Source organism: Triturus cristatus, chromosome 4_1, assembly GCF_964204655.1.
Source record: "Triturus cristatus chromosome 4_1, aTriCri1.1, whole genome shotgun sequence".
Lineage (NCBI taxonomy): Eukaryota > Metazoa > Chordata > Amphibia > Caudata > Salamandridae > Triturus > Triturus cristatus.
The window spans coordinates 1,097,036,266-1,097,061,599 of NC_140585.1; the positions used below are offsets into that span (position 1 = coordinate 1,097,036,266).

The following is a 25,334-nucleotide window of genomic DNA, read 5'->3' on the forward strand; positions in this document are numbered from 1 at the left end:
CTTGAATACTGAAGGTCGATGGGGTGGAAATGGCCCACCAGCTACCTCCAGTAAGCGCAACAGAGCTGCGCTGCAGAGAGGTGTAAAAAGGGGCATGGCCTCAGAACACCTCTCTGCAGTGCAGCTCCCTGGCGCATACTGGAGGTACCTGGTGGGCTAGTTGGCCCCCAGGGACCCCCAGTATTCAAGGGGAATTTGTTCCCCCTCTGCAAACACGCCAGGGGGCGCGTTTGCAGAGTGGTGCAATGAGGGGGCGTGGCATCCTTCCGCGATCCCGGTTTCTTTTTTTATTTTTATTTTTCACATTTTTTGGCACAGGGGTCCCAATCCCCCAGGGCCTGCCCCCAATTTTTTTTCTTAAAATGTAAAAATCGGGAAAGGGGCCGCGTGGCCCCCCTCTCGAGGCCATAATCTGCCCTGGGGACCCAATCCCCCAGGGCATGGGCCTTTTTTTTTTTTATTTAGAGGGGTGGCTGCCTTGCCCCCGTCCTGTGGCCACTTATGGCTCCGGGGACCCCATCCCCCGGGGCCAGCCCTTTTTTTTTTTTTTTTATTTCATTTTGGGGAGGGGGGCCGTGTGGCCCCCCTCCCGGGCCACTCATGGCCCCGGGCACCCCATCTTCCGGAGCTGGCCCACTCCGTTGGGGACCGTGGGGGGGTCCCCAATCCCCCCACAGTCCCAGCCAGCTCCCCGCATCCTGCGGGAGCCGGCATTGCTTTTCCACATGGGGATCAGCTAACATGTTAGCTGCTCCCCATGTGGAAAAGGTTTCCTGCTCTCTCTTCCAAATAGCAAAGCAGTTTGCAATGACAGGGTGGGAACAGTGAGGCTCCCGCCCTGTCATTGCAAATGGCAGAGTCCCAGGGATGGGCACCCCAGGACACTGCAGGAGCTGGCCCTGGGGGGTGGCGGTCCCAAGGGCCATCAAGGGCTCCAGGAGGGGGGCCACGCAACCCCCTCCCATCATTTGAAAAGCCCCGGGGGTGGGGGTCCATAACGATTCCCCAAATAAAAAATGTAGTGCCCCGGGGAGGTGGCAGTCCCCGGGGCATGTGGTGGGGGCTCAAGCCCCCCACACAGGTTTTTTATTAAAAAAAAAGCCCCGGGGGTGGCGGTCCCTTGGGCTGGGGGGGCTCTGAGCCCCCCCGCACAATTTATAATAAAGCCCCGGGGGGTGGCGGTCCCCAGGGCTGGGCGGCCCTTTTGGGCCCCCCACTTAAACTATGGGGGCTAATAAGTAATATAGCGCGGGAGCCCGCGCTTCGTTTTTTTTTTCCATCGGCAAGATCCGCGCATTCAGTGTGCATTTTGCGGATTTAAAAAAAATAATAATTTTTGGGGGTCCCTGGGGGTCCTTGTGGGACCCCCTGAGCAGGCCTAGGGGCTCAGGGTGTTTCTACGCTGCCCCCTTTTCGCGTTTTGCGCGTTTGTTTTTTAGGTTTCTTGTGCATCGGTTCTACCGAGGCACAAGATGGCTGCCAACACTTCCTGATTTGGAGTGTTGGCAGCCAATTAGAATACAGCTCGTGCACGGCAGGGTGCGCGCTGGGTGCTCTTACGGTACGCGGATCCTCCAAGGTCATAGATATATATGTACTTTTAAATGTCATTTTCTCAGGAACTACTGAACGGATTTACACCATTTAAGCAAAAGGCACAAGTCTGAACTGAGGACTACCTTTTTGCCAAATTTGGCGTAATTCTGTCCAGCAGTTCTGGCTGTAGCTGTGGCTAAAGGTCCTATGGGAAATTGCATGGGGAAAACACGTTTTGGGATCCCCCTTTTTTCTCAGCCCCCACTACAGGAATCATCCCGAGACTCTCAGGATGGGAGCAGACCGGAGCTGGCCAAAAGTTTTGAAAATTTCGCGAAGATTCGTCAATCGGCGCCAAAGTTATTGGGAATAGAATATTGCGGATTTCCTATGGAAAATAGGTCCTAACTATAACTACCTACTGGCGAGCACCAGTAGGTTATATATATATATATATATATATCTACACAAACACACACATTTCAAGGGAGCATAAAATAGAGGACAGGTTGAATATTAAAATACTCACATGCTTGGATAAGTTTGGGCTCTTTGAATCAACGTCATACCTGAAAGTAAAAAAATAAATTAAACACTTATTTTGTAAATGCAAGTTCATAGAGATAATAATATAACGCTTCAAACAGTTTGCTTTGAAGGACCGTTTATGATAAAAATTAGTATGCAAAGCACATTCTTGCAAAGGTAGTGAATGTACAATTCTGACGGTCAGTTTTCCACTTTTGAGTAAACAAAGAAAGAAAAAAGTACAGGAAAATACCAACATAATAAGTAGCAACAATTACTATTGTTCTGCACCTCCATTGGCAGAATTGTAAGCTTTGTGCTTTGGGGCTACAAGTAAGTCCTACACAAATATTACATGCCAAAGTAAATAAGAAAAAGTCTCAAGTCTTTGATGTAGGAGGCTGGCTTAGCATACTGTGCACACTTATTTAAGTGAAGCACCTTGCACTAATCCAGGAAACCTTTATGGAGATTTTAGTGGCCTTAGACAACCATAGAAAGCTCTCTAAGTGGTAGATGTGGAGAGCAGCCTTTAGGCTTATCCAGAAGGAGTGTTAAGCAGCTTGTTTTATCATGTAGTGTAGGTTAATCGAAAAAGAACCACACAGTGTAAAAATATGTATATTTATTATACAACACTAAGTAACACATTGGTATATCTCCTACCAGGAGATTTAAACCCAAATACACAATAATACTTCAATTGAAAACAGGTAAGTAAACACAAAATGCAGTGGTCTCCAGGGGTAGACCAAACCATATACCAAGAAAGTGGAATGCGAACTGCGACCAAAGTCGGGACTTAGACCAGGGGACTCAGGGGAGCTGCAGGCACAAGAAACTGCCCAAGGAATATACACAGGAATCCCACGGAGGTTGTGTGCAGAGTGGAAACTCTGCGTGTCCGCAACGGGAACGTGGGGGTTGCAGTTTTGGAAAAGAAGGACCCTTCCAAGTGGACTCTGAGAAAACCCAGTGGAAGACAGAAGGTTGGACAGTTACCCCATCTGTGGATACCCCAGGTATCAGGATACCTACACCAAGGAAGCCGGATGCATAGGTGCGAAGTGACACCAGAAACCGTCATAGACCACAATGGAGGACTTCAGGAAAGATGCCGCTGGAGAAGACTGTGCAAGAGTCTAATGAAATCCAAAGGTGGGATCTTGAAGTGAAGAAAGTGCAATCAGAGAGGACAGAGGCTGTGCCACTCAGAGGTGACCAGGAGGCATGGAAGAGCAATGCCCATCGATGTCCGATGGTTCAGGAGAGTTTACGGTGGCCTTGTTGCTGCAGCTGTGGGGACCAGGTGATCCAGAGGAAGACCAGGAGCCATGCAGGAGCTATCCCATGACGGACGTTGATGACCATAGGTTAGGTTTCCGGCAGGAGCAAAACAATCCTTGGCAGCTACAACAGGCATGGAAAGGGAAAAATTAGCAGCGTTGGAACCAGCAATGTCCAAGGGGCTCACCACATGATAGTCAGAACAGGCCCCCGAGCAAGCAAGGGAGCACATTGGAGCAGGAGAGGACCCTCAAGAGGACCCAAAAGAAGAAAGGCACAGGAGTCAAAAGAGGACCTCGAGCAAAATTGCAGAGAGGACAGGTCAGGCCTCGAGGGAGTTGCAGAGCCACCACCTGTGTTGCTGAGCCTTTCAAAGTCCTTGGGACATCAGGAGCAGCAGACAGGTCAACTTCATTGCGTCGCCTGCAGATGCAGGGGAGTGACTCTTTCACTCTAAGGAAGATTACTTCGGGTGTCCTTGATACCCACAGGTCTGTTGAAGATCTTGGAAGAAGCACAGACAGACGATGAAGAAGGCTTGTAGAACAGTGAGACCAGAAGCAGCTGAAGTCTTCTCTGGTACAGTCTCGGTTCCAGACAAAGTCCAAAGAAGTCCAAGTGTCCAGATGGTCGAAGAGGGATGTGGTTTCAGGCTTTAGTCTTGTCCCATGATAAATCTCAGGACTCACCTACCCTTAACTACCCTAGGAAAGGGGTTAGGATGACTCAGGAGTCCCTCCCAGAGGAGGGGCTGGACAAAGGCCAGCATACTCCCCTGTCCTTTGTCCAGTTTCACGCCACAGTGGGAGCCAAGGGCTCCCTGAACCGGATCAAACCGGAGTATGCAAGGAGGGTACTAAATTCGCCCTTCAAAACAGTCTGTTGGTACTGGCAAGTGCCCCCACCCTAGCCCAGTACACTAAATCCTGTCTGGGAGGTGGTCACACCTCCCTGTGACAGGAAACATATTGTTCTACCTTCCCCTGCTCGAGCTCAGCTCAGCAACTGGAGGGCAGGATCGTGTCTGTGGTCGGCAGCAGCACTAGCTTGCTGGAAGACCCTGTTAGGCTGTTATAGTGAGTACTGGGAGCTTCCCGGAGGAGTCCCCCAGTGCATGGAATCATACCTCCAACACCGGTAACAGTGTTGAGGTATACTTCCAACATGTTTGACACCAAACATGCCCAGTTCGGCACAGCCACTACATAGCTAGCTATCGTGTAATGACATCTGGCCACTATATATCAAAAAATGTCTAGCCGCATTTATAAAGCATGGAGAATCAACTCCAGGGTTTGTAGGGGCGTCATACTCATGCAAGGGCACCCTCACACTTATAACCCAACACCCTGCCTACAGGATTGAAAGGTCTGACTTACATGTTTTAAGTGTTTTGACCTCAGAGATAATAAAACTTATATCTGTTGTAAGGGGTGCTAGCACCAACGTACACAGGCTGCAATGCAGGCCTGTAGTCACTGTTTGACTGGTCTCATGGGTGGCACAATACATGCTGCAGCCCATAGGAGCCCCCTGGTATACCTAAGCCTTGGGTACCTTAGTACCATATTTTAGGGACTTATAAGGGTACACCAGTAGAGGAGGTACAGAAGTGCTTTCTATAGTCATTTTACGGAGGAAGCGCAGTGACTTAGGGCCTAAATAGCAGAATCCCAGTCAGACTAGTGAAAAAAAACAGACTGACACCAGCAGTAAGTGGGGGTAACCATGAAAGCAGATCCTACTTTCCTACAAAACCCCCCAAACGAAAGGAGATGAGACTAACTTTGGCCAGTTGAGTCTTCATTTTCTAAGTGGAAATATCTCAAGAGTCCATGAGCATTGACTGGGTTGCTCTCAGGTCTATGTTCCACAGAGAAGTTCACGCCCTGTAGGGAAATGGACCACCTCAAAAGTTTGGGATTTTCACCCTTTATTTGTTTTAGCCTTAAGAGGGGCGTATTTTCTGCCTGTACAATGAAGTGAGTACCAAACAGGTATGGCGTCAACTTCTTCAAGGCCCAGACCCCAGCAAAGGCCTCCCTCTCAATAGCTAACCAACGCTTCTCCCTGGAATGTCAACCTTCTGCTTACAAAAGCTACTGGTTATCCTGGCCATCAGCATTAAGTTGTGATAGAACTGCACCTACCCCTATCTCAGAATCATCTGCCTGGACAAATTAAGGTTTTGTAGTAAGCAGGACATTGCAGAATGGGAGCAGTGCACATGGCCTGCTTCTATCACGACTTGTAGTGTTCTTACCGGTTCTGACGTGCTGGAGAGATCCTTGACTTTGGTTCTTGAGGGTTCTGGTCTGTCCGAGGTAAGGGCAACCCCTTCTGGTAGCCACGGTGCTACCAACAAGGAAAAAGGCCAAATCAGACCGTGCCTTCGAAAAGGAGTCCCAAGGGGAAAAAATCCCGTAGGGAAAAAACTCTGATGGAAGTGGGGACTTCAGGAATGTAAAGGAAGGAAAGAAGCTACCAGTAAGGCGGGATTAGAAGGCAAGGAACCCAAACCAGAATAGAAGACTATGAAAGGGAACAAGGTACGCCAGCAGAATCACAGATAAAAGAGGCAGGAGCACAGGATACTAACAGGAGCGAGGACACACCAGCAGGAGCACAGAATGTTGCAACACCAGGAAATGAAGGATTCAGCCTTTAAATACCCATGAATAGGAAATGACCAAACAGGAACAGGAAGTGACCAAACAGGAACAGGAAGTGACCAAACAGGAAGTAAGTAACCACCATCTTGGATAAGGAAAAGGACGGAAAAGGAAGGTCGCTGTCTTGAACTGGTAGAGCAGATACTTCCCAAGGCCTTTTGGGAAGAAGACTATGGAATAATGGGAAGGCAAGATGGTCCCAAGAAGAAATGAAGAAAGAAATATATATCCAGTGAAGGAAGGTAAGAATATAGTGCCCCAGCATGTGAAAATAGGAAGCTGCAGTTCCAAAACCGGAGATGCGACTTTCCTGTCATGCAAATTTTCAGATAACGGGCTGCTGCGTAGGTATGCTGCAAGCCCGACACAGAGAGAGAGCAGGTGCCGCGAGACACAGCCGCGGTACTAAAATAGCAACAGCGGGCCGCCACGCAGCCCGCAACGCGCCCGAAGAAAAGAGGGAAGCGTAGCGGGCTGTATCACCGCCCGCTAGGAAGAAGCAGATGGCACCGTGGGCCTAATCTGACAGCTAACTGTCCACTGAACTTTGTTAGGCATTGTTTTGCAGGTGAGATCATTAAGGGGGTCACTATGGCCCTTAACAAACCTCCTGTAGTACCCAGTCAGGCCCACAAAAGCTCTGACCTGAGTCTGGGTAGTGGGAGCAACCCAGTCCATTATGGTCTGCTTTTTGCTCTCCAATGGATGAACCTGGCCTCCATCTACAAGGTGGCCCAATAATAAAACCTTGCTCTGCCCTGTCTGGCACTTTGTGGCCTTGATAGTGTGGCCTGCTTTCTGCAGGGCCTCCAGAACATTCCTGAGGTGGTCCAGGTGATCCTTTCAGGTGAAGCTTAATACAGCATTCATTTAATTCATTATTTACTTTATTTCGACCATAGGATCATAAAAGTACACACAACATGGTAGGAAATACAGTTAAAAGTGATCGATATGAAGTAAGGTAAAAAAAAAAAATACAGATAAAATACAAAGATAAAATAAGAATAAAAAAAGCGAGCGGGCATTCATATAGTCCAGATAGAATAATCATATGTTGCTTTAATAGGATTTAATCTAAAGTCCATATTGATTTTGTCCATCACTTTACAGCATCCATCAGGGCAAACATTTGGACCTTTTCAACCACAGCGCATACCAATATCTAGACAACCCAAAAGCTACAACTCTGCTTGTGTCACTGCTCAGAGATCTAAGTACCTCCAAGTAATGTCCGGTCTCAACAATTTTTACAGTGGAAAAATCCATTTGTCCCTCAGAGATTTATACATCAGACAAAAAAATAGAAGGTGGATGATGGACTCAGCACTTGCATTACAGGCGGGACATTGATCATCGTTCTCTATATCCTTCCTCCATTTTTTACAAAAAGTTTTAAGGGGTAGTGTTTTGTAACGGAACTGGAAAAACACCTTCCGGGCCAAGGGAGGGACAATTTCATCCGATGTGTCCTCAAAACGAGGAACGCATTTAAAATTGAGGAAATTAGTGGTCATTGCAGCGTTGTGATTAACTTAGGGGAGGAGATGGAGGCTGCCTGCTTCTGCTTCCCGTGAGCAGAGAGCGAGCAGGAGATGCAACACGGGACCAGAGGCGAAGGTAAGTTTAAATTGAATTATTATTTTTTTTTATTTACCCCCCTGCGGGACGTCCCCCCTACCCACGACCCCACATGACTGTGTAGCCTGTTATTCCAGAGAGGGCAGGCAGCGAAAGGCCATCTCATTTCGGCTAATGAAAGAGTCCTCCAACTTAATTCACGTTGTTTAACTATATTAAAAAAACTATGCGTTTGGAAATTCTTACCCTTAACTCTTTACCTACAAAAGGCATGTTTGCACGTGCACGAAGGGTGTGTGAAGGGTATGTTAAAAGCGGCCTTTCTTTTATTTTACCTACACTGTTGGTGAAAGGGAAGGCAGAGGCGGTTTAAGTAAGTATTTATTTTCATAGAGAGCATGAAGCGTAAAGAAAATGATGTTCAAGACGGCATCACTTAATTCACCAGCCCCCAAAATACAATTTCAATTTAAAAAATAATAATACTTTGGACTCCATTTTTGGCAAGCTTGTGTAAATGCAAAGTACGTCCTTCCTCGCCACAGTTCTCCGTTACAAGTTTAAGATTTTTTAATAAAGGTGTCGCCCACTAGTTTAAACTTGTATAAGTGGTGCAACTCATGAAAGCTATTTTTCTGGTCCTTTTAATAACAATATTGTCCCTTCGTCTTATTATCTCTTGAAAGCAGTGACTACGAAATTAATTTCCATGCATTACTTGTCTTTAAAGGGATAGGTTCTCTCATCGGGCCTCCCCGTAGTTGCATAATTATATCACCGCTGCTTTCTGGAGCTAAATGCTTGCCTGTCACTCATATTTTTTTCTTTTTCCTAATTTTTGAAATCAAAAAACGTTTTCGCAAAACTGCATCATTCCCCTGTACTTTAGTTTAGTGAATAGAGATGGGGACCAATCAGAAGGCAGTTAGCTAACGAGCAGGGTGGCGCCTTTTACGCGTTTAAGTTAGGTATGTGAAAAGTCTAAATCTAGCTAAAAAGCAACAGAGTGACAGGACAGGAGACCCTCAGAGTGAAACATAGGCTTGGCTTTGTCCTACCCGCCTCTGTAAGGGAAAGGGCAATACGCCCTTGAAGGTGCACTGCATTGACAATTTGCCGACCCCACACAAGCATGATGGCCCTAGCTAGCAGTCCCAAGCATGCTTGTCGGGTAGCATACCAAGTCCACAGAGAGGCATTACTCCCTCGTCTCTATTGCTCCTGAAAGGCAGTTGAAAGGGTTCTTCCTCCGGGTCCTCCCAACTCCAGCAAGTTAGAAAAGCCAAGCCACGGGAGTGCGTCTGGAAAGGCAGCTGGCCCTCGCACGCCCCAACGCATTTGCTCTGCAGCCTATTTGTTATTACGAAGTAGGAAGAGAAAACGTGTATCAGACTTCAAATAAATTGATGGCAGTAGGGAGGGGCGGAGGTCGTTGACTTTTTCTGAAGGTTGCTTGAAAATCACTTCCTATATTGCACTATCTAATCGAATCAAGATGAATCCAAACATCAGGCTCTTGATTGCACTGGTAATCCTGAGTTCTTTGGGAATACTAGATAGTAACACAAGCAGTGGCAGCTGGTGACATTTGAAAGTGGCAGCCTTAAATGAACAGGCTCAACAATATTTGGTTTGGTTGACCGGATTTATGATATGGTGTTCTATAGATTGTACCACATAAGGAATTGTGTCATGAGCTTTGTGTAATATATCTTATATTCACTGAAAAAACCATAGGTTTCAGGGGCGTTATAGTTAGCTGGACATTTCACTCGTATAAAACCATTGAAATTCCCCCGCTATAGTTAGTTCAGCTAACTATAACTCGCGCGCCCGCAATGCACTGCTGATGATGTCACATATTACATCACTCATGACATGGCCAGTGACATCACTCATGACATCACTGATGACATCTCAAATGACATCACTGATGAAATCACTGATGACATCACCCAGTGAATGTGTGTTTTTCTGAAAATTAAACATGTTTTATATATGTATATCTCAAGGTCGATGGAAGAATAAATGTCTATATAAGTGTCTCAATGGATGATTTTTTTTGTAAAATTGATTGTATAACGGACTGATTAACTGTATCTTAGTAAATACATGGGTTAATGAGTAATGTTTAAATATGTAAATATCTGTATCAGTCTCTCACTTTGTGTGTAAGTGACTGCATGGGTTGGTGAGTAGCTACATGAGTGTCTATATGGGTTATTACTTGATTTTTCGAGTATCAGTATGAGTGTCTGTATTTTTCAGTGGAGGGTATTACTTAGTGCATAGATGCATGAATGAGTGTGTCACTGTTTGTATGTGTTGAAGACAGTATGTGTGCAAGACTGTATGGGTGGATGAGTGTGTGTATGGGTGTGTTACTGAGTGAATGACTGTCTCAATAGTGTCTTTATAAGTAACTACATATATTTTAAACTAGTATATGTGAGTATTGGTGTATATAAGTGAGTATATGTGAGAGTGAGAGATTGGAAGAGTTCCTGTATGAATAAGTATGTGTTTGTATAAGTGACTGTTTAAAGAGTAAGTATGTGTAAGTTTCTGTAGAAGTAAGTGTGCTAGTGTGTGTAGAACTGTATATGCAAGTAAATGGATGGTTGATTCTTTATTAGCATGAGTGACTATGTATGTGAGTAACTCTATGGATGAGTGGCGGTGTGTAACAGGATGTGTACATATGTTAAGTGAGTACATGTATGAGTGACTGTATAGGACTGTTGGTGAATGAGTGGATGTGTATGTAGATCTTGGAATTACTGAATAAGTTGTTGTAACTGGCATTGGTATATTCATTGTTTTGAAAATGTTAGTTTCTATTTTTGAGTGTGTTTATCAAGGGTTATATTAGGGTGAGAGGAGGTCTGCCACTCTATCATGTGGATGATGTCATCAGTGATGTCATCAGTGATGTCATTTGAGATGTCATCAGTGATGTCACTGACCATGTCATGAGTGATGTAATATGTGACGTCATCAGCAGTGCATTGCGGGAGCGCGAGGTATAGTTAGCTGAACTCACTATAATGGGGGAATTTCAATGGTTTTGTACGAGTGAAATGTCCAGCTAACTATAACGCCCCTGAAACCTATGGTTTTTTCAGTGAATTTCGAAGGTTTTTTAAATGCTAATTCCTAACTATAACGTGCCTGAAACCTATGGTTTTTTTCAGTGAATTTCAAAGGTTTTTTAAATGCTAATTTCTAACTTTAACGTAACTGAAACCTATGGTTTTTTCAGTGATTTCCAAGGTTTTTTAAATGCTAATTTCTAACTATGCCTACAGAGGTAGGACATGTGAAGAAAGAAGAAAAAACGCACAGAAAGAAAAAAAAGAAATGCAGAAAGAAGCAACAGAAGTCCTCAAAGACGAAGAAAAGTGGAGGAAGAATCAAGACATTTGAACAAAGAACCAACAGAGGAGCAGAAAGAGGCCTTGTTACACAATCATCCTGTGCCCACAACTTTTTCAGACGGGTACTGGTGTTAACTGACTCTGACTAACCAGGCCTAGAGCCAGTGGTATGCTAAAAGACACTTGGAATACAGTGAAAACACCTACATACACTATGGAACACTATGTGTTGGGGTACACCTGTGATTAGCATGACCTCCTCTGTAAGCCCCTAGTACATAATAGGGCAGAGGGATTAAAACTACCTCTTAAAACGCGCCATGGGGTGCGTTTGCACACTGGTGAAGGGAGAGGGAGAGCCTGAGGTGACATATGTGCAAACACGCCCTGTGGGCCTTTTAAGTTGGGGGATAAAGTCCCCTTGAATCCTATGGGTCCCTGGGGTCCAACTAGCCCACTAGGTACCTCCAGTAGGCGCCTCAGAGCTGTGTTGCAGAGAGTTGTAAAAAGGGGCACGACCTAGACCACCTCTCTGCAACGCAGCACAGTTGCGCTTACTGGAAGCACCTGGTGGGCTAGTTGGCCCCCAGGGTCCCTCAGGATTGAAGGGGAATTATTTCCCCAATTTAAAATGCACCACCGTACGTGTTTGCACACGTCACCTCAGATCCCGTCCCTTCCCTTCACCACTGTGTAAACGTGCCCTGTGGACGTTTTAGGTTGGGAGATTAAGTCCCCTTGAATCCTGAGGGTCCATAGGGTCCAACTAGCCCACTAGATACCTCCAGTAAGAGCCACAGAGCTGTGTTACAGAGAGATGTAAAAAGGGGCACGGCCTAGACCACCTCTCTGCAATGCAGCGCAGTGGTGCTTACTGGAAGCACCTGGTGGGTTAGTTGGCCCCCAGGGGCCCTCAGGATTGAAGGGGAATTATTTCCCCAACTTAAAACGCGCCACAGGGCGTGTTTGCACACGTCACCTCAGGCCCCGTCCCCTCCCTTCACCACTGTGGAACCCCCTAAGCAGGGCTAGGGGGTCAGGGTGTTTCTACCCTGCCCCTATTCGCGTTTTGCGCATTTTCTTTCACTGATTTCTTGTGCCTCAGTTCTACTGAGGCACAAGATAGCTGCCAACACTTCCTGGTTTGGAGTGTTGACAGTCAATTACCATAAATTTTGTGATCGGGAGGGTGCGTGGATCCACCGCGGCCATAGATATATATGTGTTTTACTTTTGATTTTCTCAGCAACTACTGAACGGATTTACACCATTTAACAAAAAGGGTTCTTTTTGAACCAAGAACTACCTCTTTGACAAATTTGGTGTAATTCCGTTCAGCAGTTTGGGCTGTAGCCGTGTCTAAAGTTTCCTATGGGAAATTGCATAGGGAAAACATGTTTTGGGACCCCCCTTTTTTCTCGGCCCCCGCTTGTCGAATCACCCTGAAACTTTCAAGATAGGAGCGGACCGGAGCGTCCCACGAGTTTTGAAAGTTTCGTGAAGATTCGTCAACCGGCGCCAAAGTTATTGGGAATAGAATGTTGCAAATTTGCTATGGAAAATAGGCCCTAACTATAACTATCTACTGGCGACCGCCAGTAGATAATTACCCCACTGATAGTAGGGGTGGGCGGAATTTGCGGAATTAACCTTCGCAAATTATCGCGAGAATGTTTAAAATTATCGCAAACAAGCAGAAATATCGCAAAGATGCGGAAGTTTTTTTCCGGCATGTTCGCGAGATTTTCTGCATGGTTGCGGGTCGCCAACTTACCCATGTGGTTGCTTGCGGGCGCGGCCATCTTGTTTTGAGTTGTTCTCGCGGTGCATGATCGCGAGAAGAAAGACGTGATCGCGCGACGCATGACGTCACTGCGGGCGCGAACTGTCGCGAGACAGCGCAAATGGCTAAAAACAATACAACATCTCATGGAGAACGCGACCGGATCAAGAAAACTTGTCGGCGAACGCAGGGATTCAGGTAAGGCGATCGTGCGCGCGCGAGAATGTATCATTTTACAGCGCGAGCAAGAAACAAATTATCGCCAAGCTGCGGAAACCGGAATTTTTGACATTTTCGCGCTCTCCGCGGAACGCAAAAATGTCAAATTATCGCAATTTCCGCGAACGGAACGAAATTTTTGCCCAGGCCTAACTGATAGTCATTTTATGATCCAAGAAAGGGTGAAACGCCGAGAGGCTCCAGCAAAGTGAGTGAACAATTACTTGCAGGCTATGATGTAAATCACTGCAGCATGTGCCTAGCTATCTTACTGAATAGAAGTAACATCGTAGAATGTTTATGTTGGCATCCATAATGGAAGCTAGAGTGCTCACTGCCTTTTTTCCTCAATTATGTTGCCCTTACTTATTTCACTCTTCTTTATATTTTGATGTTTTAGCTGCCTATCATTCTCTTGCCCTCCTTTGTGTGGATACAGAAGAAGACAGACATAAGGAATGAAGTATGGTAGTCTGTCCCATAGTGCATCTAGCAGTCCCACTAGTAAAAGGTGTGTAAAGGCCTCATGAACAAGGCATTTTTGTGATCGCAAACCCTGTGATATACAAAATCAAATGTCGATGTGGAGTTAGGGCGTAGTGAACATGACATTTTAAGGATAATACAAATCAGTTACGTTCTTGTAGGAACCGTTCTGCAGGTTTGTCGGATTGACAGATCTCTGGATAGTTAGTTGCATTTGCAAGAGCTTGTGTACATTTGTTGTGAACAGTATTTGAAAATGATCTTGAGAATTCACTTACCGTAATGTTCTGGGTCTGAGATTTGAGATCGCATTAGGCTTGGGGTGCAGTGAAAGAGAGATTGCACAGGGAGGAGAGATTGCAGGACCAAAGCACTGGAGTCGAAGGATACCATAGGAGGTTGATGGTCCAGAGAGGGAGAGCATTGGGAGGCGAGGGAACACTCAAGCAATATGAAGGTGTAAAGATAGCACAAGAGACTTCTGGTGCAGTCCAGAGTAGGGGAAATAGCATGGGGAGGGTATAGAGTACACAAGCAATGTGATAGGACCGAGGGAACATAGGTAGCACAAGAGGTTAACTGGCTGGGAACTAGAGGAAGATAAAGGAGAGCACACAAACAGTGGGTGCTGACAGGAGAGAAGCTAGAGGATGGGGCTCAAGATGAGCTGGGGCAGAGAGAGCGAGATGGGCAGCTATGTCAGACAAACTAACAGCTATGTGGTTATTCTGAATAAACAGCTACCTACATCATTATCATATGAAATGTATTTATTGTTGTAAAAGCTACACTTTCGCAATTGCTTTATTAACTTTCTTGCTTTCTCAAATATGCTTAAAAAGGCACCATTTGCCCACTCTTTTTTCAAAAGTGTTCTCCGGTGGGGGGCCACTTCTGACAGTCATGTTCTCTCACCACCGGGCACTCATCACAAACGTTTACGCCTCACCACTTTCAAATGTCACCAGCAACCACTGGTAATGTGGCAGGTGCATTTTTGTAAGTCAAAAGGCATCACAATGAATTGATAATGCCAACTAGGTTTTGAAAATGCTGTTTTTGGTTTGGCATCCTCAGAGAGTCTGATTTTCCAGTAACCAGCTGTCAGGTCAAATGTACTGAGATACTTGGCAGAGGCCAGAGGGCCAGAGTAACAATCAGCTCATCTGTCCTGGCAATTGGATGGGCATCAGTCCTAGTGCCTGCATTGAGACCCCTATAGTCTACACAAAAACTCAACTCTCTCTTACCATCTTGGGTGTGGGGCTTTGGCACCAGGACTACAGGACTAGTGGAAGGTTCAATGACCCCCCACTCCAGTATCTTTTTGACCTCAGTCCTGATGCAGTCTCTGACATGGTCAGGCTGTCTGTAGATTTTGCTCTTGACATGTAGACGGTCATCTGTGTCCACTTCATGGGTACACCAGGTGGTTTGACTGGGAGTCACAGAGAACAAGTTGGGAAACTGATTGAGGACTTGACTACAATCAGCTTGCTGCTGGTCAGTGAGGCTGTCTGCCAAGGCTACTGACCCATCAACAGGGTCCTGTGAGAGGAGATCAGGGAGAGTCACTCTCTTCCTTCTGTTCCTCATCAGTTGCCATGAGTAAGCTTATATCAGCCCTGTCAATAAAAAACTGTAGGCGGTTCGCATGAAGGACTCTGCAAGGACTTCCACGAGTGCTTAGGTCAACCAAGTAGGTGACCTCACTTTTTTTCTCAACGATATGGTGGCGGTCACTTTACTTGTCCTGGAGAGCTGCTGGGGCCACAGGCTCCAACACCAACACCTTCTGTCCTGGCTGGTAAACAGTCAGTACAGCCTTTTGGTCATACCAAGCTTTCTGAAGCTCCTGGCTGGCCTCAAGGTTTTTGTTGTCCTTCTTCATGTACTCAGCCATGCATAAATGCAGGCCAAGGACATAGTCCACAATGTCTTGCTTAGAAGATTTGAGAGGTTGCTCCCTTCCCTCCTTAACCAAAAACATTGGACCCCTAACTGGATGTCCAAACAGAGGTTCCAATGGGCTGTAGCCCACCCCCTTATGAGGAACCTTTCTGTAGACAAAGAGAAGGAAGGGTAGTAAGACATCCCATTTTCACCTGAGCTTTTCTGGGAGCCCCATGATCATACCCTTTAGGGTGCTGTTGAACCTTGCAACAAGCCCATTGCACTGTGGATGGTAAGGTGTGGTAAACTTGCAGTTTACGCCACACTCTTTCCACAATGTAGTTATGTAACTAGACACGACTTTTGTACCTCTGTCTGACAAGACTTCCTTAGGAAACTTAGGGAGAGACTCCCAGAAGGGCCTTAGCCACCACAGGAGCTATAGTGGTCCTAAGGGGAATAGCTGCTGGATACCTAGTGGTATGGTCCACCACCATTAATATGTAACTATGTCCAGATGCTGTTGGAGGGTTTAAGTGGACAACAATGTCTATCCTTACCCTCTCAAAGGGAACCCCAATCACTAGGAGTGGAATTAAGGGGGCCTTTGTAGTGCCACCTGACTTACAATTGGCTTGGCAAGTGACACAGGAGCAACAAAACTCCTTGGTGTCTTCAGACATGTAGGGCAAGTGAAAGTGAGGGGCAAGCCTGTTCAAAGTCTTGCTTTGCCCAAGATGTTCTGCAAGGGGAATGTCATGTGCCAGGGACAGAAGAAAACCCCTGGATTTCTGAGGTAAAACCAACCTCCTAGTGGCACCAGGCTTGGGGTCTCTACTCTCAGAAAACAGGAGCCCATCTTCCCAATATATCCTATGGGACCGACTGACATTCCCTGCCTCCTCAACAGCAGCTTGCTGTTTGAGCTGTTAAAGAGAGGGGCACGATTTCTGCTCAAGACTCAAGTCTGCCCTAGAAAGGCCCCCTCTACCCAAGAACTCTGCCATGTCAAGCCCAAGCTCTTCTGGGACAGCTCCTCCACAGTGGCGAAGGTCATCTACCTCAGGAGACTGATCCTCACTGAGAGTCTGAGAAGAGGATCATTTTTAAACCTTTCTGCTCCTTGCCCTGGGAGCTAGCCGGTCCATTCTTCCAGGATCCAGAGCTCCCTCTATGCCTAAATGTTTGGCCTGAGCCCTAATAACAGCAAAATGCACTGGCAGAGATTCCCAATCTCTGCCTGTGTTCTGAACTCCACTTCAGATCAGGCTAACGTTTCTAAATCATTGCCCAGCAAGACAGTCCAAAGGTAAGTCTGGGGAAACCACAACTCTTAGGGCCAGTTACCCCTCCCCAGATGAGATTTACAACTATCAAGGAATGATCAGTGCTGACATTGCTTGCATTGGTCACTTGGTAAAGTTGACCAACTATGATCTGATCAGGAGACACAAGTTTCTCTGTCCCCATGGGGACACTGGCCCCTGTGTCCCCGTATGCCACAGCTTCCTGACCATTGATCAGAGGCTGTTGCCTGTACTTGCCCATGTTAGTGGGACTTACAAGTAAAGTGGCAAATTCCATGCCGCTGTCACAGAAAAGGACAGCCCGAGTGGGTGTTCTGACTAGGGCAGAACCTACTTTTGGAACCCAAAGTTAACCCTACTAATCCCTTGGGAGCATTACTACTACTTGTACTAGTGCTAGTTGCCTAAGGGGCAGTAGTAGTAGCTTATTTAGTGTTAGATCTAAAATAACTGGCATCCCTTACTCTATGGCCTTTCTCCTTAAGATAGCTAACATCAGTGTTTCTTGCCAGAGGAAGAGGAGGTTTGTGACCCATCCCAGGAGGAAGATGTTTGGTGACCTTGTGAAGACTCCTTTTTGTCTTTACCTTTCTCCACACCCTTCTCTTGGGCCTTAGAAGAATCTTACTTCTTCTGGTCACCACCATCACCATTGTTTTTCTGCTTGACCCTGGTATGGACCCATTTGTCTGCCTTCTTTCCCAATTCATGGGGAGACGTCAGTTCATAGTCCATGATTTGGACAGTTATTAAGGATGTGCTCCCTTATCAATAAATTGTACAATCACTCATAGTCATGCACATTACTTCCATAAAGCCTGCCTTCCAGAGCCTGCATAGCACTATATAAATAATAAACCCAGTCATGGGTGTGTGCCTTCTGTGTGTCTCTAAACCTAACCCTGTATTACTCAGTGGTTAACCCAAACCCATCTATGAGGGCACTCTTCAAGACTGTGTAGTTGTCAGCATCTTCTCCCTTAACAGTGCGAAGTTTGTCTCTACCTTTGTTAGCAAAGTAGAGCAACAGGAGGGACCTTCTGTTCTTTACAGGCACTCTCAAAGGCAGTGATCCATTCATCCCCCTCCTGCTAAGGAGGGACAATCCTGCTCATGTTCCTAGGCTCGCTAGTGCTCCCATCATGGAACCCTAGTCCCAAATTCTTGCTATCATTTGCACTTCCAGGGTGTCCTTAGCAAGGTCCAACTGCTCCTTCTTGAGCCTGAGCTTAGCTCTCTCATGTTTGAGTAGGTGGTATTTCCTTTCTAAGGAGTCCCGCCTCTTCCTAGAGTTGGAGGTCCCTATGGAGGTGTTAGAGGCATTGGAATGGACAGAGAAGGACCCAGACCTCCCCTGGACTCTTTTCACTCTCCCAGGAGGAAAAAAGGGGGACCTACCTCTAGGGACTCCCTCTGTACCATCTGTACTACTCTCTGGTGTATCAGAGTTCACCAGTGTGGAGTCATCAGACTCCTCCTCGGCATGCTCAGAAGCTCAGAATTGTGGTCACTGGGGTAAGCCACCCCTGACCCCTCTATCTTGAGCCCCACCCATACCAAAGATAACCTGCCCTTCTGACCCTTCAAGATACTGAATGCCCTACTGCAGTAGCATCTCTAGGAGTTGCTCTTTGTTAGGGTTACTACCTGTCTTAAGCCTTCTGGATGCAGCTAAGGTCCTCCTGCATTCCTGGAACCTCAGACCACTGTACCTAGAGGGCTGGGCCCAAAGGGCCTCCCAACTAAAGGCATGCTAACCAGAAGTAGTGTGGTGTTGCACCTACCTAACCTAGTGAAGTCTAAACTTCCAAAGATTGGAGAAAGGGTTGTGCTGGACCCTTGACTGCCAATCCAAAACGTTCAGCAGAACTTACTTCTTACCACAAGTATTTTATATGTGCCTAATGCCCATGATGGTTTTTTATCAAACCACACCTAGATTAGCTGGTAAAACAGTGCAGGCTTAAATCCCAACCGCTGCACACCACTGTAGGAGGCTGGCTTAGTATATGGTGCACACTTATGTAAATGACGCACCTTGCACCCATCCAGAAAACTCTTGAGGTGATTTTAGTGTTCTTAGACAATCATAGAAAGCTCTCTAAGTGGTAGCTGCGGAGAGCAGCCTTCAGGTTTATCCAGAAGGAACGTTAAGGAGCTTGTTTTACCAGATCTAATCATGTAGTGTAGGTTAAACGAAAAAGAAGCAATCAGTGTATATACAAAAATATGTCTATTTATTACACAACACTCACTAATACTTTGGTATCTCTCCTACATAGATATAAACAGAAACACACAATAATATTTCAATTGTGAACAGGTAAGTAAGCACAAAATACAGTGCTCTCTGGAGGGAGACCAAACCATAGACTAAAAAAGTGGCATGTGAACTGCGACTGAAGTCAGGACATGGGCCAGGAGACTCAGAGGAGCTGGGGACACATGGATCCAACCAAGGTAAGTACCCAGGAATCCCACTGAGGCTGTGTGCAGAGTGGAAACACACCAGTGTGTCGCATAGAAGTCAACAGGAAAGTCGTGGTTGCAGTTTGGGAGAAGAGGGACTCTGAAAAAACCCTGTGGAAGACAGAAGGTTGGAGTCACCCCATCCATGGATAACCCAGTAACCAGGGAGGCCGGGTTCATAGGTGCGAAGTGAAGTCAAGAACCCTCCTAGACCACAATGGAAGACTTCAAGAAAGGAGCAGCTGGAGAAGACAGTGCAAATGTCTGGTGGAATCCAAGGGTGGATTCTTGAAGAGGAGAATCTGCAAGCAGAGGGGACAGAGTCTATACCACTCGGAGGTGACCAGGAGGCACGGAAGAACAATCCCCACTGATGTTTGATGGTTCAGAAAAGTTGACAGTGACTTTATCGCTGCAACTCTGGGGACCAGACAGTGCTGAGGAAGACCAGGAACAGTGCACGAGCTGTCCCATGTTGGAAGTTGAGAACCAGGTGGTCAGTGTCCGGCAGGGGCACCAACAAGCCTTGGAAGCTGCAACAGGTGTGGAAAGCAAAGAAGGAGCAACGTTGGGACCACCAAGGTCCAAGGGACTCACCACAAGCAGGAGAGTCAGAGCAGGCCAGAGCAAGCAGGGGAGCCTACCGGAATAGGAAAAGACCCTAAAGCGGACCCACAGGCCAAGGCACAGGAGTCGCAAGAGGACCTTGAACAGCTCACTAAAGATGAAGGCCCATGTTGCAGAGGATGTGGTGAGGACACTGAGCTTGGCAGGAAGAGATGCTGGAGGCTGGAGCTTCTTGTAGCCCAAAGATCTCTGTAGTGCAAAGCCAACAAGCCTTGCCAACAGAAAGTTGACGTGGTGTACAGGGGTTCGGTCCCAGCAGCTCCAAATAGGGATACAATCCTCAAAATTGCTGAGAGGACAGGTCAGGCCTCGAGTGAGTTGCAGAACCACCACCTGTGTTGCTGAGCCTTTCGAAATCCGTGGGACGTCAGGAGCAGCAGACTGATCAGCTTCGATGCTGTGCCTGCAGATGCAGGGGAGTGACTCCTTTACTCCCAGGGGAGATTACTTTGGGTGTCCTTGATGCCCACCGGTCTGCTGATGATCCTGGAAGAAGTACAGACAATGAAGAAGAATTGCAGAACAGTGAGACCAGGAGCAGCTAGAGTCTTTCTTGATGCCGTCCTGGATCCAGGCAAAGTCCAGTTAAGTCAAAGTGTCCAGACGGTCAAAGAGTGATGTGGTCTCAGGCTTGAGTCTTGTCCCATGACGAATCTGAGGATCCACCCACAGGTAAGCCCTTAAATGCCATAGGAAAGTGGTTAGGAAGACTCCAAAGTCCCTCCCAGTGGTGGGGTTGGACAGAGGGGAGGATACTCCCATGTCCTTTGTCTAGTTTTGCACCAGAGTGGGAGCCAAGGGCTCCCTGAACTGACTGAAACCGGGCTATGCAAGGAGAGCACCAAATGTTCCCTTCAAAGCTGTCTGACGACACAGTGGAGCATCATCACCCAAGCCCAATACACCAAGTCCTGTCTGGGAGGTGGCCACACCTCCCTGTGACAGGAAACCTATTGTTCTACCTTTCCTTGCTCGAACTCAGCTCGGCAGCAGGAGGGCAGAATGATGTCTGTGGTCGCCAGCAGCACTAGCTTGCTGGTAGACACTAGAAGGCTGTTACCGGAGTATTGGGGGCTTCCCAGAGGAGTCCCCCAGTGCATGGAATCATACCTCCAACAACAGTAACGGTGCTGGGGTATGATTCAAACATGTTTGATACCAAAAATGCCCAGGTACGGCACAGCCACTATATAGGTATCCATCTCATAATAATGGATGGCCACTATATGTAACAAAATGCCTTGCCGCACTTACAATGCCTGGAGAATCGACTCAGGGGTTTATAGGGGTGTCTTGCTCATGCAGGGGTGCCCTCACACTTAAAACCCAGCTCCCTGCCTTCAGGATTAGAAGGCCTGCCCTAGGGATGACTTATAGCTTTTAAGTGCAGTGACCTCGGATATAGGAAAGCAATATCTGTCATAAGAGGTGCTAGCACTAACTTACATAAGCTGCAATCACAGGCCTATAATCACATTATGAGTGGTCTCTCATGGGTGGCACAATACATGCTCCAGTCCATGGAAGAACCCTGGTGTACCTATGCTCTGGGTATCTTAGTACCATATACTAGGGACTTATAAGAGTACACCAGTAGCCAATGCTGGAGGTACAGAAGTACTTACCATAGCCAATGTAGGGAGGAAGCACAGTGACTGGGCCCAGGATCCCAGTCAGACCTGTCAAAAACACATACTGAAACCAGCAAAAAGTGGGAGGGGTAGCATGAAAGGAGATCATTCTTTCCTGCAGTATGTGTGTGGAGATCTCCACAGCCATGGTGGAGATCTCACACAGAAAAAAGGAAAGAAGAGCCAGAGGCAGAGATCTCCACAAGCAGGTTAGAAATAACATCTTGTAGTAAGTGAGCTGAAGTATTGTGATACTACTAAACATACAACAAATGTTGTTTGTGAATAGCTCCTCACTGTTTATCCTGAAGATTTGTCATGGCTCTGTTCCTGTCAGGCTAATATGGATTAACTTCTAATTGTAAATAAAATAATGTAAATAATAAATATACCAACAAAGAAAAATATATTGCAAAATAAATGTCAGTGATTTTCAAACAAAAGCAACAAAAGCTACTCCTAGCCACATTAATATTGAGAGAGCACACCATTCAAATTCAATAATCCAGTTAGGGGAAACTACATACCAACCATGGGACAATACAGAAAGCATGTGTGGTATACTCTTTATTATCTATTGAAGGGGAATTGTTGAAACATTTACGTAGCAGTTGCTTTATATATTTATATTTCTTAATTTAATTGGAATGCCTGTTCAGAGATTCAAACAAAAATTACCATCACTTCTGGAGACTTTAATAAGGGCATGAATACTCTGCAAATCAATTCCAAATCAGATTATCTTCAAGTGAAAAGAATGTCACTGGTTTGCAAGCAGATGAAGTTCTAACTCAGGAGTGTCCAACTTTGATTGAGGACTGCTGGATCCTTGTCATTATTTCAGGATTGCAATTGACTTTGTAAATAAATACCACTTAGGGTAATTGCATGAACATTTACTTTATCCGGATAGTCTGAAAATCAATGATACACTCCTTCCCTAACAACTGATTAAATGGTTATGTGTGCGTTGCCTCAAGGAATGCCCGCTGGCACCCCTACATGCACACGTAATGTAAGATTGTGCATTTAGATATGATTCTACATATAAATAAATGTTCAATAATGTAGTAAAAGGATACACATAGTGGAACATATATAACTTGATGTAGTAAAAATCAGATACAAGGCACAAATACACAGTGCTGTATATGCCAAGTTTTACCTACTCTTTCTCACTTCAAGAAAGATTTAGGGCCCTATTATGATTCTGGCGGTCCGAGGACTGCCAGACTCGTGGAGGTGCGGCGGTGGCAGATCCAGCCACCGCTGCACCTGTGGTCCGAATATGAACTGGGCAGTCAGACCACCCTCGGACTGCCGATTCAGCCAGGGAACAGCCGTTCCCTGGGGTTGGAGCCACATTCAGAGGCCGCAATATGCTTGGTGGTACTGTCACGGTTCCGCGGAGCATATTAGGAGTTTTTTCTCTGCCAGCGTTTTCACAGTAGTTCCACCGCCACGAAAACCCTAGCAGAGAGGAAACAGAGGGGGCCCTACAGGGCCCCCTTGTGCCCCAAACATATATGGATGCACACAGGGGGGAACACTGTGTGCATGCACATCGGGTCCTGCATGGCATGGACTTTCGAGTCAATGCCGTGAAGGAACCTTGTAGTGCAGTCCCATCGCGGTGCCTTTTTTAATGGCACCACAGCCTCTAAAAGAGGCACCGCCATGGGAACGCAACACCACTCGCCTGCCATACTACTTGTTAGTCAAAATCTGGCGGGAGGGTGGGGAGGCGCGGCGTCATTCAGAGGAGCGGTGGCACGGCAGTGCAAACATCGCCGTCACCGCTCCGCTGAAAGGTTACAATAGACCCTATGGTATTCACTCCTGTGAAAGTAAGAATAATTAATGATTTAAGTATATCAAATAAACACAAGTATGAATCACTCAATTTACCGAACAGGTAGCACACACTTGCTATTCAGAAAAGCCTGACCTGGGAAATAAATAACACCATAATCTCTTTAGCCCCTAGATTAGGAAAGACTACAGAATACATACATTTAATAAACATATGTATACCATAAATGCTTATTTTTATATAAATATATCTATATTGCTTGAAGACTTACAAATCAAATCGAAGGTTTTGTCTTTCTTCAAAAAAGTAGTCCATAACAAATTTCTTGACAAAATCAGGATTTAAAGTGTTGGAAATCTCTTCTGTTCTCCCAAACTGTGGGAAGAAAAATAAAGCAAGATTAAGACATGAATTTGATTACAGGTAATTATGAATTCCACATCTTTACTATCAGGCTTTCTGGTAGCTGTTAGCTGCATATATTAATTGCTGGATGTTAATGAGATATCATGGCAGTACCCGATTACAAGACATGTTTACCCGTCTTCTGCCCGAAGATTAAGGATAAATTAACAGAGCTGGTCTAGAGAACAAGTCGCATTGTTTGACCTGGTGATGAAATTATATATTGCCCCCTCTTCACTCGCTCACTCACTCCCTCGCTCGCCATCTTGACCTGGTGCAAACATGTACCTTCTGTTTAACTGCACTGATAAACCAATGCATAAAAGGGCCAATTCTCAAGAAGCGATTTAATCCATATTGGTGCATATGTGGATCTACAATTTACATTCATGTTTTTATTTTGGGGAACTAAAAAACTGACAGGTATATCCCAATGCAACTACACAATTCATAGTGTTGCTTGTGTGCTTCTGGCTATCTTAAGCTTCAAAGATTTAACATTTTCAATAGTGTGGAAATTTCAGAGGTGTAAGGTTTACTTTAGAGTAACCCTTTTCTACTCTTTTTGTTTTCCATGGAAATGTTATCCATGTGAATAAAATCCCATCCCTTAGATTCCCTCAAAAATGTGTGCATGGGAGCGGGAGGGTTTGGGCACTAAACTACACCTATTGCACCTTTTAGCAACTGAAGTAGCCATATGTTAGGAAGTGCCATCAGTGTTTGAAAAGACATTGCCAATGTCAGTTATTAAGCAAAGTTCCAAATTCCTGCAAAGTAGTTGATTTCTGAGAGCCATCTTATCAGCACACATAAAAACCTGCAGATCTGTTTCTGTAAATCAATATTTATCATTTCAAGATCCAGATGTAACTTTTTGTGCATGCAAGTTAAAATTGTTTGCACACACATTTTAAGAATTGTACCTTTGGTCTACATATGCTACCACTCTTGGTAACCCCGTCCCTCCTCATTTCCATTTATGTATGGACTCCATTAGTTTTTTTTTGCAATTTGACTTTTTTCTACACAGATTTTGCTTTACAATACAGAAGTCAGTACATATGTGGATTTAAATCTCACATAGAAGAGTGTTGCAGGGATTCTGCACTAACTCAGAACTATGTGCAGCATTATAGGACCTTGGTGTATAGGGACTGAGTCTTCCTACCACCTTAGTACCCACAAGCCCAGGATTGACTAGCTATAGTGTCTCCCTTGCTCTCCTACTTACTCATAGAAAAACATATGATTAACATCCCAGAACACAACACTCTCAGATCTCTCAGGAATCGCTGTAACACGATACACCCTTTCACACTCACTCTTGTACTTGTCCACAATAAGATCTGACAGAGACAAGAAATAGTTTAAAATATTTATTTTAACTAACATGCCCTAACACGCAGTATATGTACCGCAACAACTAGGAAAGTGCATAGTACAAATACAGTCAGCATAGCAGCTTGTCCATATATCATGAAGAGGGATGTCATAATGAAAAGACAATAGAGCCTAACCCCCCTCCCCTTGCTAAGAAGCAGTATTATTATATATTAGAAGATCTCTGGGCTTTGTTAGCAGACCCCATACCTTAGCCTATATATGGTAGATCTACATCATAGGTGATGTCTCGCTCTTCTCCCTGGAAAGGTCCCTCTCCAAGCGTGTGCTACCTATTCGTGTATTCTAATAAGACCAAAGAACGTAGTTCAAACAA

At 45.7% G+C, this 25,334-nt stretch overlaps 1 protein-coding gene across 3 annotated transcripts in view; it reads right to left on the reverse strand.

Annotated features, from left to right (window-relative positions):
* CPNE8 (copine 8) overlaps positions 1 to 25,334 on the reverse strand; it is a 961,735-nt gene that overhangs the window by 667,577 nt on the left and 268,824 nt on the right. For all 3 annotated transcript variants that reach the window (XM_085654090.1, XM_085654092.1, XM_085654091.1), the window contains 2 exons: positions 23,481 to 23,584; positions 2,066 to 2,105 (listed from right to left, as the gene is read on the reverse strand). In XM_085654090.1, the coding sequence (XP_085510216.1) occupies positions 2,066 to 2,105; positions 23,481 to 23,584 (144 nt within the window). The remainder of the gene's footprint in view (positions 1 to 2,065; positions 2,106 to 23,480; positions 23,585 to 25,334) is intronic.